Below are 16,566 nucleotides of genomic sequence, written 5' to 3' on the forward strand. Positions count from 1 at the left end.
GCTAAAAGTCATAGGTGGGAGTACAAGATTAATTTGTAGATTCTAGACCCAACCACAGCATATACTTTAATATTCACTGGTAATGGATTGTCTCGTCAAAATATTGTTTCCTATACTGTCAAAACTGATTGCAATGAGGTGTTCATTTTCTCTTTTGCCATCCCCATAAAATTGAAATAGTCTTCTATATTTTATTAACTCAGTATGGAACATAAATTTCTTTCATTGCAAACTCACCTCATGTAATATGTTGCACTAATGATCAGAAAGTGGCACTTGTGCAACAGATCCCTTGAAGAGAGATGCAAAGCTAAGGCAGGAAATTGTTTTAAGTCTATCTATAACAATATAAGTCCTCACACTATGAGAGTTGTGGATCAGTTCTCCATGTGGTCCCTTCTATTAAAGCTTAGAATTCGTTTTCAAAGCAGAAGTAAAGATAGCAGCAGAAAACAATATCAATCCCAGACCCAAATAAATGTGGGTTGGCATCACTTGCGATTGCTGTATAGCTTGAAAAATGCTTTGCAACGATTAAAGCTTATCTTAGCAATCTAGACAATAATGGATACCGAAAGGGAAATCACTGAGATATGAATACTAACCTCTCTAAGACAGAGGAATGGTGCTTTCGTTAATGGAAACTATGTGGGTGGGGATGTGGAGGAGATGGACAGGATGTAACTGTACAACTGGAATGAAACCTAGATGCTTCTCTTCAGAAAAGTTCAAGGGCATTTTTAGTGCTTGTCAGTGCTAGCCGGCTTTGTCTCATCCAAAAGATAAAATCTCCTGCAACAGACTTGCACTTTGTATAAAGCTCTGCAGTGCTTCCAAGTTCCTTGAGCAGTGTGTGTCATGTTAACAGTCCACCAGCAGCAAAAATGAGTAAATGTGATGGCTAAGCACAGGAATTTAAAAACTTCCAAGCACTTTTTTCCACCTAAGCAACACTGAGTAAAATGTTACAACATTATAAAGACAGAAATATTCTAAAATAAATAACGTTATGGAAATCTCTGCCAGCCTTCTTTGAAGTTTAGCCTGATATTAGAAAGGGCTAAAATGACAGAGAATGTCTGTATCCAATATCATACAGCAAACCTTCATTTGACCACACCAGCAGAATTACCACAATAGAGGAAATATCCCTACAGATGTATTTATATACTTAAACTAGTTTATACTTTCAACTATGTGTATGCTATAGAAAAGATTTGCTATTATATGTTTATTGTGTTATACTGAATGATGGCCTTCAACATGGAAACTGGAGTGAGAACCTGTTTATAAAAAGCTTTGTTGAAATATGGTATTGTACTCTTAATGCAGAATCAAGGGAGAAAGTGAACTATGAATGTGGGCCCTGAGTAATTGGGTTTTGGGATTTAGCATAAATGTGGAGTTGAGTTTCCAGTGTACCAAATGACTAACCAGCCTACCGTTCCACATTGCAAGCATTGTACTGAGACTTGGAAAAGAAATCTACCCTTCTGGCTACAGACAAGTCAGTTGCTAGCTATTACTTGTAAGGATTTGGGATGAATGATAAAATAATTAGTATGAACCTATACCTTAATTTACAAAGCAAATAAGGCTTTTTTTAAAAAAAAAAGTGAAAGCATCAGAAAGCATGCATAAAATATTATTTTTAGGTCAATGGTTCCCAAACCTTATTTTCCATGGAACACTTGAAAATTGCTGATGGCCTTGGACCAATTAATAGTTTTTCTTCCTGTTTTAAGCAATTGTAATACACTGTGCTGGGGACGCGGGTGGCGCTGTGGGTAAAAGCCTCAGCGCCTAGGGCTTGCCGATCGAAAGGTCGGCGGTTCGAATCCCCGCGGCGGGGTGCGCTCCCGCTGCTCGGTCCCAGCGCCTGCCAACCTAGCAGTTCGAAAGCACCCCCGGGTGCAAGTAGATAAATAGGGACCGCTTACCAGCGGGAAGGTAAACGGCGTTTCCGTGTGCGGCTCTGGCTCGCCAGAGCAGCAATGTCACGCTGGCCACGTGACCCAGAAGTGTCTCCGGACAGCGCTGGCCCCTGGCCTCTTAAGTGAGATGGGCGCACAACCCCAGAATCTGTCAAGACTGGCCTGTACGGGCAGGGGTACCTTTACCTTTTTAATACACTGTGCTAAATGCTGCATGATTTTTAATAGTATTTTTATTGCTTTTATTTCTTATATTTCAACTTGCATTTCATAGAATACAAAAAATACATTATAAGAAATAAAAGAAACAACAAAAATACAATTAAAATTCAAAATTAATATTTAATGTTCCTTTAAAATGTGAAGTTATCTTATATGGGATTTTGAGGAGCCTGGTCCCATTGTTGCAGAAGCTACATAACTGAGGGGTATTAAGGCATGGAGAAACTACCTGTCTCTGCAACAGTGGTGGTTGTATAATCTGTATTGTCTCTTAAGCCGTATGGAGGCTTCTGTCCAATTCTGAAGCAGTGCCAGAGGTTCCTATGGGGCAAGTAATGAAGTTACCATCAGCAACTTAATACAGAGTCATGTTACAAAGGGGTAATTTAGAAAGCTTGCTCTCCATGAATTAATCACCAGAATGGGTTAACTGCCTTTTGCATGGCAATTGATAATCTCAGTACAGAGAAATCTACCTGCCAGGCAGCAACTCCAGTGAACAGTCCTTTCTATGGGTCAACTGTTATCAGAGCAGCAAATTATTCCTGGCCCAGTTGTAACAAGGCAACTTTTTCTGAGTACCTCAGTGCAGGGCCACAAATTGAAAGACCTCACTGGTCTTTCAAAAGCAAAACCCCCAGGAAGACAAACAAGTAGTTCCTTCTGCTAAATATATGAACTATACCTTGATCAGAATATAAAGACCCTTAAAAGAATATTTTCCCATTGCTTTTGGCAAGTGGGAAGAAGGTCAAGCAAGGGGGCTTGAAAGGGATAAAGGAAAGGGGGAAAGACACAGATGAAACCAATATGCAACACTGGCTATCAGAGTTTACTACCAACATGTGGGTGGTGGTGCATCCCAAACCAAGATCAGATCTGGCACCTTATCAAGTATTTTGATAGAGTCTAGAATGCCTGTAGTTTGGCTACAATACCCATGCTGTTGAAGGAAAACCAGTTTAGGCTTCAGGCAGCCAATAATTTCCATCAAATGACTTGGGTGGAAAGGAATGGGGAGCTATGCTCCAACAACTGGAGGCAATGTACAGCTTCCTATATATTAGTCTAATGGTTTCCACTGGTTTGGTGACAGAGTTGGGCATGATACCGGCTGAAGTGCTATTATTAAGGACAGATTAAAACAGCTGTACATTATGCTGAAGTACTCAATGTTCCTTTTACAGACAGACGGTCCTGGATTACAAGCAGCACTTGACCATTTAAATCACTACAACAACCAGATTTAACCAGCTGGGCCATATTCTCTTAGGCAGGGCCTGTTGACCTCCTCAGTCACAGCTGCTCAAGTGAAATTTTGATTAGACAACTTATTTCCAGAAGCCAAAGGACTCTGATTAAATAGATTTACTTAGACATGTTAAAGTATTTAAATGTGCATTCATTGGTTCAGAACTGCCAGTTGTAGTAAGCAAGGCACCAGACCCTAAATACAGTAGGAATGATATGATAGCTAATGATGTAAAGATACATCTGTGTGAAGCACGTTGCTACGCATAGAAGTTTTTCCACAGGATGACAGCCGATATATTTATTAAAGGTAAATGATGATCGGAAGGCTGTATTGATCTAGGGGTGGACAACTAGCTCACCAGTGAAAGCCACTTCAGAAATGTAAGACAGAAGGTCACAGCTAATTTGCATATGCTAGTTGCAATAATTGGCCGCATTTGCATACCATTTTATGAATCTAGAAGATGGCAAGCTACAGCTTAAATTTCCAGCACTTATTCCACAATGTGCTACTCTGAAATTTATATCCCAAAATGTGGGGGAAATACGTCAGTTTAATTTTATTTGCAGAAACCCACCAGCAAACCAACTTAAGAATGTGTGTTTGCCACTCCTGTTCCACAGGTTCAAATATGTAGGGATCAAAGAAATTCATTTCCAAAAGATGTAACCCATTCACTTCATCTAGACATTTTCTCTGATATGACTGGCAACTATCACAGCCAAGAATAAATTATTTATTTGTAATAAAGTATATAGTATTGCAAGACCTGAATTCATGCACAAGATTATTTGCAACAACAACAAAAGTTTCAAGAACTTAGTTATTTTAGTTCTTGAAGGAAACACAATACATTACTGAAACTAAAGGCTTAAACTATTTTAATGGCACCAAAGGCATGTGACCTCACACAAGCACAACATGCAACGGGCGACCTCAATCTTTGGCGCAACTTGGCACCTCTGGTCCTATTACAGCCCATAAATGCCTCCTGACACTAATCAAGCACCTACACCGCTTCACCTGACTTAGATGACAAGAAACAGAGGCGGCTGTCATCTGTATACTGATGGCACCTCACCTCAAATTGCCTGATGACAACTCCGAGAGCAGGCATAGGCAAACTCCGGCCCTCCAGATGTTTGAGACTACAACTCCCATCATCCCTGACCACTAGTCCTGTTAACTAGGGATGATGGGAATTGTAGTCCCAAACATCTGGAGGGCCGGAGTTTGCCTATGCCTGTCCAAGAGGCTTCATATACTTGTTGAACAGTAACCAAATGAGCAACTAAAATATGAGCAACCGAAACATGTCTTAATGACTTAATATTCAGTGTCTGAAATTCTGTAGTATTATACCATAGGGCTGACACTATCTGTTGTTAATTATTTTTTCATTGTACATTCTCAGTGCTTATTTCTAGCAACAGGTACTTAAGTTCCCTCATTTGCAAAAGCCAGCCAAGAGTGTAAAATAACTCAACATAAATACAATGGTTTGAATCCAAACTTGCCCTTCCATGAATGGAATGAGTCCTTCTGTCTGCAGAATGGGCTAAGATCCAGCAGAAACTCACTGCTAGAAAGAGGGAAGAGACAATTTCCACTGATTCACCAATCACACACCAGGGGCGGGCGGAGATGGTGCCACCTCCCATGCCATCGTAGAGGGCTCACCAACCCTCCACAGTAGCTTTTCAAGAGGTAGAGGGGTCTGCAAGAGGAAGGAGCAAAAAAACACATTCCCTTTCCTCCAGCAGGAGCATCCTATGAATGTAGTTCTGCTCATTTTTTTTAATGGGTGGGGGAGGGAATGAAATAAAGCTTACCCCTGAAACACAGGTCTTGCGGATCTTTGCATGCACACTGCTATACAACAGAACATCCAAAATACTCTTGAAACAAGTATTAGCTACCTTGAAATGTGATCAACAACATTTTTTAAAAAAAACCTCTGTGAAAAGTGAGCCAGAACAAAATTAAAATTAAAATAGATTCCATCCAACTAGTCTAGCCATCCAACTGAAGCCAACAATTTATTTTGAAGTGTGTGTGGGGGGGGAGAACTTCAAACCTCTAAGTCTGAAGACAGATGGCTGTGAAAAATCTGGGACATTGTATCACTGTAGTGATGCTTAAGACACCTATACAGAACATATTTAACTTTGCATTTGTCATATAGAAACCAAGCCAAGAAATGGATGTAGAATCTGTCATGGAGCTACTTCTACATATAGTTTTTTCTCCATTTATAAATGCAGTGTTAGAGCTTAACCCTGACGTTTTGGATTTTTCCCATTTTCCTTTCCCTGCCATGAAAATGCATGGGCCTGAGCCTACTATCTGAATTTTGAACCTCCCCTAATCTGGTGCCCTCCAGAAGCTTTGGACAACAATTGACATCAGCCCTACCCTGCATGGCTCTGCTGGCTGGGGCTGATTGGAATTGTCGCTCAAAACATTTGGAGGGCACCCGATTGAAGAAGTCTGCACTAACATCTGGCAAGGCTGGCATATCTCAAACTCTGTCACGCTAAACTAATCCCAAGGAAAATTCTAACAAATATATTTATATCTGAAATAGATTGCATGCAATAATTTCCAATTTAGCACTTTTTTTTTTTTTTTTTTTGCTCCAGTGTAATATGTAAGCAGATGTAGTGGAGACCCAAATATCTGTTTACGCTTAAGTAGGGTACTGTTTCTTCTTCTTTCAAGGCCCCACAGTTGAACCACAAATTGTCCTTTGAAACATAGGGAAGTTTTCATGAAGGGCAGAAGCCACAGAATTAATTTCATCAAATAATTGCATATGCTTAAATCTTACTTGAACCAACGAGACAAAAGCATATAAAACATTGCACTGGGATTGTGGCATAAATATACAAAGGCTCTGTTGGAAGCTATCTACCTAGCTACCAAACATTTCAAAAGTTCAGCCTCATTCAAGAACATTTTGAATTTATGGAAGCATAATTTAAGAGGCTCTTGGTGCCATTTTAAAAGCAGGTCTCATATACCAAAGAAACACATATCCCCAAATGGGAGATGGGGAATTGTCAGAGGCAATATCTTTCCCTCACTTGCATTTTTCCAAACCCTGTCAACTTTGGCCATGCATCAGAATTTCCTGAAAGTGCTAAACACAGAATGGCAAATAAATTGAGATCCACTTACTTACTAGATGAAACCTGGTATCATAAAAAGAAGGTATTGTACAAGTACCACCATACCATTTATACCATTTTACAGAATTCTCAAACAAAATCTAGTCTAATTAATTACGTTGTACAAAACAAATTTATAAATAAGTTCATGTATTATTTCACACTATGAGTGGTGTGTGTGGTGTGTGTGTGTTGACTCGGGGTGAATACAAACATTCCATATGAAATTTAGCAGTAGACCTTTAAACATGGGTGAACTAAAGTCTTAGGTGTAAATCCACCTTACCAATTATAACCTTAAGGGCTGAAATCAACTAAAGAGAAGGAAATCAAAATATGTTATGTCTGTACATACCCTCCTGTTCAGTTCTGGTCATTTCCTCGAGTTTCTTCTGCTTCAGTGTGTCCACCACATCGGCAAGGCTTCCTTTGCGGCGTTCTGGAGTTCCGAAATTAACACTGGTCATTAGCTCGCTGCGGTCACGACCTCCTTCTTCGGGCTTATGTGGTGAGGTAGAAGTATTTCGGAAGGAATATAAGGAACATAACTTATTACTTTCTGACTCCTGTAAAGAAACAAGACAATAATGCAAGAATAAATGAAGCCGCAGAATATATCTCAGAAATATCTGTTATTACATAACAGCAACTGAACATTAAAAAAACCTGACCTAGGCCAAAACAGTCTTTAGTTTTATTTTTGCTTTTGCTATTGACCAAAAAACTCAGACACCTCAATTTTTCAGTAAGGTGTTCTTTTTGTTGTTATGTTTTGTGCTTCCTCAAGATTTCTTACATACCTATTTATAAATCTAGGCTACTAGAAGAAAGTGTGCAATGACTCCAAAATCTATACGCGAAGACTCTGGGAAACGAGGGAACCCACCAAAACAGTTCAGGAAAGTTATTTATTTATTTTATTGAATTTGTATACCAACCTTCATCTGAATATCATAGGGCAACATGAAAATACAAAATGACAACCCAAAATACATAATAAAAACAAACCAATAACAAACCAATAACCCCCCTAACATTTAAAGGATATAGAATGTTAATCAGCCAAAGGCCTGGTTATTAAGAAACATTTTTGCTTGGCACCTAAAGATATATAATGAAGGTGCCAGGTGAGCCTGCCAACAAAGATGTGATGTAACCTGACTGACCAACAAGAGGAAGCTCTCTGACTAACTGACAGGGACAGGCAGGACTCTGTGACGAGTGTGTGGCAGGGGAAAGTAGGCCGGAAAGGGGGTCAGTAATTTATGGGGTTTGGTAACACCTACAAGGCAAAAGCCAGGAGGGCGGGGGAGATAAAAGGTTGGGGCAGTCAGAGACAGAGGTAGGGGCACAGAATGGTTCGGAAGCACAGAAAAAGGCTGTTCAGGTGAGGGGCAAGCCCGTCAAATCCCCACCACCCCCTGCCCTGCAGGGGGTTCCTTCCTAGAACCAGGAAGGAGAAAGAAGAAGGAAGAGTAGCTATGACTTCTGTACAGAAGATGTCTCAGGTTGCGTGCGCACACTCCATCAGATGAGTGGAAGACTTAAGGCCAGTTGCGGGCAATAGCAGCATGTGTGTGAGTGTATCAAGTGCACCTTAAAAGTTGCTGTAAGTGCATGTGTTTGTCAATAAAGAATTAACCATCAGTCGGTTGCCTTCCTCGGCTTGGTGGGCTCAGGAAACTAACTGAGCTATGGCTTAGGCAGAAACCCTTTAAATATTGTAAAACCCTGCCCCCCCCCCGCCGCCTGCAGGCTGACTAGTGACAACCCCCAAGTACTCTTTGCGGCCACACAGGCTGGGGAAAGGGCATCAGGAACATATGCACAGCAATTTAAGTATGATTTAGCTCAGTCAGGTCAGCAGTCTCAGAAACTGCACAGCTCCCTTGCTCCCAAGGCTTAGGACTTTCCCTGAGCTTTGCCCTGTGAGCTACTTCAGCGACCATTTAGTTCCCCCTAGAACCTTAAAAATCAGTGTTTGGGAGCTTTTACATGGCACCTACTAAGCTGTGATTCCTGTCCAGGACTCAAAGGACAGAAAAAAATTATGCAATTTCCTTAGTTGCTCCACGTAAAAGCAAGTCTGAAAACAGATACTCAAGAAAATTTGGTTATCTCTATGAAATACCCATTGAGATCACCCCAGTAGAATGCTAGGCATCTTTGTCTCTGATTTCCATGTAAAATGGTGGGTTCTTAAAAATCATGGTCTGCAAGAATTTCCCCAGCAGCAAAGAATTAAGGGGCTTCTAGTTAATACTAGTTAATGGTATTGAAGAATTCCAGTCTTTGTTTTGATATTTGCTCATAGCCAAACTATACAGCCTTAATCACCGTTCACATTTTTCAATTACTTCTGGTTCACGGCTGGAGGAGGGGAGAAATCCTTCCTTTCTATTAAATCTTCAGTGTTTTTTCGCAATTTAATAGTAACAAAAAGGGCTCCTAACATTTAAGTAATGTACTATTTAGTCAATTCCAGAATCTGAAAGCTTGATAGAAATAAATATTATCAAATTAAAACCTGATCCGGTATAGCTTTTCTTTCTTTTATTGAGGTGAATTCTAAAAATCAATCAATTAATCAATTAATCAGTTAAAAAATATGCTACCTTCCTGAATTTCTTCCCAAACTGCATTAGCAATAATAAACTTTTCCAGTAGTAAGACAGCCATTTGTGTTATCTGTGCATCTTTGTTGACCAATTAACATACATAGTGGAACTGTGAGGACTAGGCAACCTAATAAAAATAAGTTTTTTGGGCTTGTATATGTACCCCCATGGGACGTCAGTTGCAACGCTGCCAGAGGCATACCTAAGCTCCCTTGTGCCATTGGCAAGAAGCTGTATCAGCACACACACATATGCACCCTTGGCAAGGAGAGGTTGGCAATGAAATACAGCCTAGGTGTGCATGGGCAGCCAGGCTCCAAGCTACTCTGAGCCAGATGGAGAGGCGCAAATTTTTGCACACCCCTGGGCATGTGCCCCTGGTGGGGGGCCAACCTAATCAACCCCTAGGTTCACCCCTGAATGCTGCACACAGCCTCTTCTATATTAAGGCCCAGGCAAACACAGCTTCTTGACTGTTGGGCAGACATTACCTGAAAATAAAGTTTTGTGGACCAACTGCAAGATTTTCAATCTTTCCTCTGTTGATGGAGTCACTGAGAACACTTGAGATTGTAAATGCAAAATGTAAAAGTCGTGACACAACTTTTGATGGGATATGGATTTTGGGTATACTTCTGTGATACCAATATTATGTGAGCGTTTTAATAACTGATCATGCTTGACAAGCATGCCTTCAAGACCTGGCATTCATCAATGAACAAAGCTTTTTCATCTTTATGAATTCAAACAATGCCATCTACCCATTTGGATGCTAAATATGTTAAAAACCCAATAAACCCACAGCAAAGCGTGAGTGGGCAAGGGTTGGTTGAAAATACCATTCACAATGACACTGTATTGGTATTGTGTGTTGTAGACAATACTTAGGAACAGATTATGACCAGGATTTTCCTTGTGTTTGTTCGCATACAAATGGGGGAATCCTTGTTTTGAAAAGACCTTTGTTGTATGTTCCAAGAGCATGTGTGTTACAAGAAAATTATTGTTGCTGTGACTGCCTCTAAGATTAGAAACAAATGTGTCCAGTTGATAGCAGTTTCCGGTCTTGCCGACTACCTGATATAATACAGTATTGCTAAAATAACTCCAAACTGTATATCCTGTGCTGTGTTAAATGTCCTAAGAGTTGCCACTATCTCAGCAGCCCTTCACATTTTGTGAGTATTAAGTTTCTTATGTTGTTCAACTGTTATATTGTTTCTTTGGGTTATCTCTTTGTGACAACCTTTCATTATAAGCAAATAAAATGAACTGAATCTTCCAACATGCTAATTCAGCACTGGTCATCATTTGTTTTGGAAAAGGCCTTTTAGTGCCTTGAAACAGATAGGAAACATAGAAAGCTCCATATACCAAATCGGAACATTGATCGATCTTGTTCCGTACTGCCACTCTACAGCGTGGGGAATGGGGCTCAGGCCCAGGGACCAGTTTTAGCCTTTCAAGCCTCTGTGTCAGGCCACACTCCCTATCCTCAGGCTACACCCCTCACTGGCCTTGTTTCAGACTCTCCCTGAGTACTTTTCCCTGGGCAAAATGTGCCATTGAACTCAGATAATGACTCCTGCTTGCCTGGACAGATGATAAAAAAGGGTGTATGAGTGTGCAAAAAGTAGCCTTCTACACAAAGGCAAATTTTTAATTCACTGCTTCGCCCACTTATGTCACACATCCCAGAAATATGCCCCCCCAAAGGTTCCCAGAGGGGAATGCAGCCCTTGGGTTGCAAAATGTTCCCCAGCCCTGACTTGCAGCAAGCTTTCCAGGGTTTCAGGAAACCCTGGAGCTTTTGGAATGCAATGTACGTGCTGTGCCATTGAGCTGCAGTCATTCCCTATCAGGTCACATGATCCTGCTGCAGGTTTAGCATTCAACAACAGTGATGTCTTAATCTTATAGAATAAATAGCTCCACAATTCATTTTCACTCCTTTCCCCACCGAAAACAAAAGCTCATTTGCAAATGTACATTACAGAAAGCTAGTCAAGTTATAATGGCATCCTTTCAAAATGAGAATACAATCATTTCCATTTTTGGATGAGAATATCATCCAGCTTGGGATGCAGGTGGCGCTGTGGGTTAAAGCCTCAGCGCCTAGGGCTTGCCGATCGAAAGGTCGGCGGTTCGAATCCCTGCGGCGGGGTGCGCTCCCGCTGCTCGGTCCCAGCGCCTGCCAACCTAGCAGTTCGAAAGCACCTCCGGGTGCAAGTAGATAAATAGGGACCGCTTACCAGCGGGAAGGTAAACGGCGTTTCCGTGTGCGGCTCTGGCTCTGGCTCTGGCTCTGGCCAGAGCAGCGATGTCACGCTGGCCACGTGACCCGGAAGTGTCTCCGGACAGCGCTGGCCCCTGGCCTCTTAAGTGAGATGGGCGCACAACCCCAGAGTCTGTCAAGACTGGCCCGTACGGGCAGGGGTACCTTTACCTTTACCTTTATCATCAAGTGAATATCCCATGGACATAAGCCATAGGTCAAATTAAAAGTCTCTAAGTTAAGTGTGCTGGCAAAGGTTAGCTGCTGGCCACATTGTGAGGCATGCATTTTCACTGTAAACACATAGAGATTAAGGAGTGGCTGTGTCAAATAGCAGAACAAACAACAAACAATGGGCAACTGTGGTTACTAAGGGCCACTGACCTCGGAGATGATGTTGATGAGAAACCATCATTCATTGGTGCATTATATGCATGGCATGGCTTTGTTGCCATCACCTACAAAGGAGGCAGCGCTTGTAAAACTGCTGAAAATGCATTCTATTTACCAATATAGTCATTTATTCATCTTTGCATCACTGAGAATGCACAAACCCAGTCAACCATACAACATGGTTCAACAAAGTCATGCAAAATCTCCACAACTATCTCTCTGCTTTTAATAATCTTGTTTTTAGAAACTCCTACCTTTATAGGGAAAGACACTCACTGAAGTGAATGGGGCAGAAGCAATTGGCTGTCTTTTATTTCAATGGAACTGAAGAGTGCTTCAGTTCATCTAGATAAGCAAAGCACAATGTATGCTAATGCTTTGGTGCAGTGCTAGAAGAAACAAAAGTAAGGCTTGGCTGAAGAAGACATGTGCCCGTTTACAGTATTAGCAAAAGAACCATACTTTAACATGTAACACTTAGTTTTCCCCATAGCCAAACCAACCACAAATTTGTGAACTCCCTCCTTCCACACTCCAATTCACCTTTTCTAGTTTATGCAAACAAGAGTTTTCTAATACATTTGCACCAGCAAACTGTGGTTTGCAAGCTTTGCCCTCAAAACCCAGGATTTAAAGCAGTGGTTCTCAAAGGGTGTAGTACACCACACTGCTGTGGCAGGCGAGGGTGGCAAGTGCGGTGAGAAGATTCAAGGACAATCAAAGAAATGTTTAAACATTTGTGTAGTATAATAGTTGTTTCTTTTTGTTTCCAAAGTATTTTTTATCAATAAAAAAATTGGTGTGGCATGCATGAGCGTAGCCGAGGGGACAGGGGGGCAGCTATCCCCCTAAATCAATACAAATCAATACAACCTGAGGTTATGCCCCCCCTAACATAAGCCTGCCCACCTCTTACAAAAATCCTGGCTACACCCATGTTAGCGTGAGGAAATTTTTATTCTGAGTGGCCCAGAGAAAAGGTTTGAGAACCACTGATTTAAAGTGTAAGTTTCACTCTGGTCTGAAGGTCAGCTACAATTTTCTGGTTCTGGTTTTCTGGTTTATAGAAGTAAAGGAATTTGGAGTGCATAAATCCAAAACCAAACCATGACCACCCTGTGTTAACCAGTTCTCTGTATTGAAAAGCCAGATGACTTATTTTCTATAAACTATCCTTCAGGGACACCACTGAAGAAAGGTTGTCATTTCTGTATGATAAACACAAATCACACTGAAATTAATGGATTTAACTTAGTTAATAATAATAATAATAATAATAATAATAATAATAATAATAATAATTTATTTATACCCCACCCATCTGGCTGCGTTTCCCCAGCCACTCTGGGCGGCTCCCAATCGAGTGTTAAAAACAATACAGCATTAAATATTAAAAATTTCCCTAACAGGGCTGCCTTCAGATGTCTTTTAAAGATAAGATAGCTGCTTATTTCCTTCACAACTGAAGGGAGGGTGTTCCACAGTTTCCAGGTCACCTTCAAAGGTAGACCCACGTAAAGCGCATTGAAGTCCAAGCGGGAGATAACTAGAGCATGCACCATTCTGGCGAAACAGTTTGCGGGCAGGTAGGGTCTCAGCCTGCGTACGAGGTGGAGCTTGTAGACAGCTGCCCTGGACACAGAATTAACCTGCGCCTCCATGGACAGCTGAGTCCAAAATGACTCCCAGGCTGCGCACCTGGTCCTTCAGGGGCACAGTTACCCCATTCAGGACCAGGGAGTCCCCCACACCCTGTGTGGGCCTGCTCTGAGTAAAAGGAATTTCCCTCTATTCATATAGGTAAAGGTAAAGGGACCCCTGACCATTAGTTCCAGTCATGACCAACTCTGGGGTAGCAACACTCATCTCACTTTATTGGCCAAGGGAGCCGGCGTACAGCTTCCAGGTCATGTGGCCAGCATGACTAAGCCGCTTCTGGCGAACCAGAGCAGTGCACAGAAACGCCGTTTACCTTCCTGCCGGAGTGGTACCTATTTATCTACTTGCACTTTGACGTGCTTTCGAACTGCTAGGTTGGCAGGAGCTGGGACCGAGCAACAGGAGCTCACCCTGTCACGGGGATTCAAACCACCAACCTTCTCATCGGCAAGTCCTAGGCTCTGTGGTTTAACCCACAGTGCCACCCACGTCCCTCTATTCATATAGATCATGGCAAAAATAATGATTAATCTTGGTGCCCTCTTCCTTTGAGGAAAACCACAATGTCCAGTTCTTTGCATTGGATCCATTATCAAAACAACCTCATCCTAAATTGATTTGGAAGGAAATTGGTCCTTTAAACATTGGAAAGGCGAATATTGTGAATCAAGACAACCTTCACTTCAGATAAGTACTGCCCCTTTAAAAATACCAGGCACCAAGTGGGTTTTCTTTCTGGTCTTTATTTGCTTCTCAAATCAGCAACAGAAGGCATGTAGTTGAGAAGAGAACTGCACAGGGAGAAAGGTATTCAAGGGATTAAGCAAGCAAATGGAAGGACTATTAGTTTATCTAATAATAGCTGAAGTATATTATCAAAATCTAAATTAGAAGCAAACACATTTTTCCTGCAGGAAAACCAACCAGCTCCCATGAATTTGGAAGGACATTGTCTGAAACATCTAAAAATGAAAACAGAACCAATATTTAAAAACATGCACCTAAAGATATTTTAAAGCTACTTGAGAATTTGACAGAAGAGAGATGATAATGAGGCAACTGGACACTCTTTCTGCGTACTAACAACAACTAGATCTGAGCTGACAGAAAATTGCAGGTGCAAACTGGACAGGTGGGAAATAGAGGTGCAAGGAAGGACTTTCCTTGACATTTCCTTGGAAATCTGACCCACCTATTAGATTAGCTACTTGAAAGGCAAATCACTTCAGTAATAATTGTGTTACATGCCTGACACAAATGTCTGAAGGATTCCCATATATTTGATCAACAAAGTCTCAGGTTATTTTCCTTTATTTTCTCTCAGTGTCCTCATACATTTTATTTCAAGACAGAGAGAAAGTAACCTTGCTGTTGGTGGAGGTTTGGTGTTTTCCATATTCAGACAGGCAATGTCTCCATACAGACAGTGATGAGAGGAGGAAGGACTGCTGGGAGGGGCACAAAGAAAATAAACACCACGGTGCATCTGCAGCAGCACAATTGGACACCTTCATTTACCCCAGCTGGAAAAAAACATGTCTCTCCCATATAGGTCTCTATAGCCACAGCAGGCACTGTAACCTTCCAGCAGTTTGACTTCACCCTCAAAGGCACACTCCTCTATTGTCTCCCAAGACAGACAGATGCCAACAACAATGTTGTTTTCCAACAAAATATCAATGGAACACACTTTCTGCATAAAACTACCCATCTATGCTTTGCCAGTTGGTCCTCTTAGCATGTGATCCCCATATGGACATGCAGCTAATTCCAGGTTCAGAGACTGTGTGTGGCTATTCCCTCCATACAAATCCACTTTACCAGACCTTTAGCGAGTTTCACTGAGAGCATCCACAGTCATGGTTCAAATGAAACCAGGTATAGTCCAACTCACGTTACGAATGCCAGTTAAACCAGTGGCTGTTATACACACACACACACACACACACACACACACACCTCTCTCTTTCTCTCTCTCGATATATATGTGTGTGTGTGTGTGTGTGTGTGTGTGTTTCATTCTAATCACAGTTGGATGTACATGGCTCCCTTCAACATTATGGGGCCAGTCCTGTGAAACTCACCCCCCCACACACCCAGATGATATCAGACAGGCTCCTCCCTATTGAACTTCTCCAGACCAGTGAAAACCTTTTAATTTCAGCAAGTTGTCCATTTAGTTTCCTGATAGTTACATTAACCTTGCTGTATACCACTGAAGCATTATGGTATTAAGTGGTATATAAATTGCTGAAAGAACAACCTAAGTGCAGCACCGGTGGTGTAGCAAATCCAAAATTCTGTTCTCACAGTAGCCAACTGGGTGCTCCTAGGAAACCCACAAACAGGGCATGAATGCAACAGCACTTTCTCACTCATGATCCCCAGCAACGCATTTTCAGAGACATACTGCCTCCGCTAATGAACGTACATGGTGCTGAAACAAGGCAGAAAGATCCAGAATAAACTGGTGCCTAAGGCTGGTCCTGCAGCCTGATCCCAATGTAAACCAGTATCTCCAAATCATATAGCATCACTTTATTTCACATGCTTTATAGTTCATGGAAATAAAATATACTGTACTTTATCTCAACCTTGTGGATCCTAGAGCTAATTTATAGCCACTGAAACAGGTTCTGGTTCTATGAGCCCCCAGTGATCCTAGGCTCAGTTAAGCAATAACTAAATATACACTTTATGAAGGGATCACCACAACAAGCTGGTTGTCCTTACTACCTTAAGAGCAGAATCAGATAAAAAGCATACTGTACTCCTATCCTGTCATGATCTCCTGTTCATTGGAAGAATCTCTTAAATTATAACCTTGTGCATGCCTCAATCTTATCTGAGTAAGCCAAATCCAGAAAAATACCTTTCAACAGACTGTAGACTGTTGGCAAACTATTGTCTGCTTCAACATATTAAGGGGATCAGTAAAAACAACAAAATGAAAAACAAACAAACAAACAAACTAGGCTAAAATGGTAACTTGTACTTTAATTTTCAATCATAAACTGGAAGTTGTTAATGCTTTCCTGTT

The 16,566-nt window shown here is 41.4% G+C and overlaps 1 protein-coding gene across 10 annotated transcripts in view; it reads right to left on the minus strand.

Annotated features, from left to right (window-relative positions):
- Positions 1 to 16,566, minus strand: part of SOX6 (SRY-box transcription factor 6) — a 435,786-nt gene that overhangs the window by 241,019 nt on the left and 178,201 nt on the right. For 9 of the 10 annotated variants that reach the window (XM_079966105.1, XM_079966106.1, XM_079966111.1 and 6 more), the window contains one exon: positions 6,937 to 7,147. In XM_079966105.1, the coding sequence (XP_079822231.1) occupies positions 6,937 to 7,147 (211 nt within the window). The remainder of the gene's footprint in view (positions 1 to 6,936; positions 7,148 to 16,566) is intronic. The other variant, XM_079966103.1, reaches the window with a different exon arrangement.

This window comes from Podarcis cretensis, assembly GCF_951804945.1.
Source record: "Podarcis cretensis genome assembly, chromosome: 1".
Classification (NCBI taxonomy): Eukaryota; Metazoa; Chordata; class Lepidosauria; order Squamata; family Lacertidae; genus Podarcis; species Podarcis cretensis.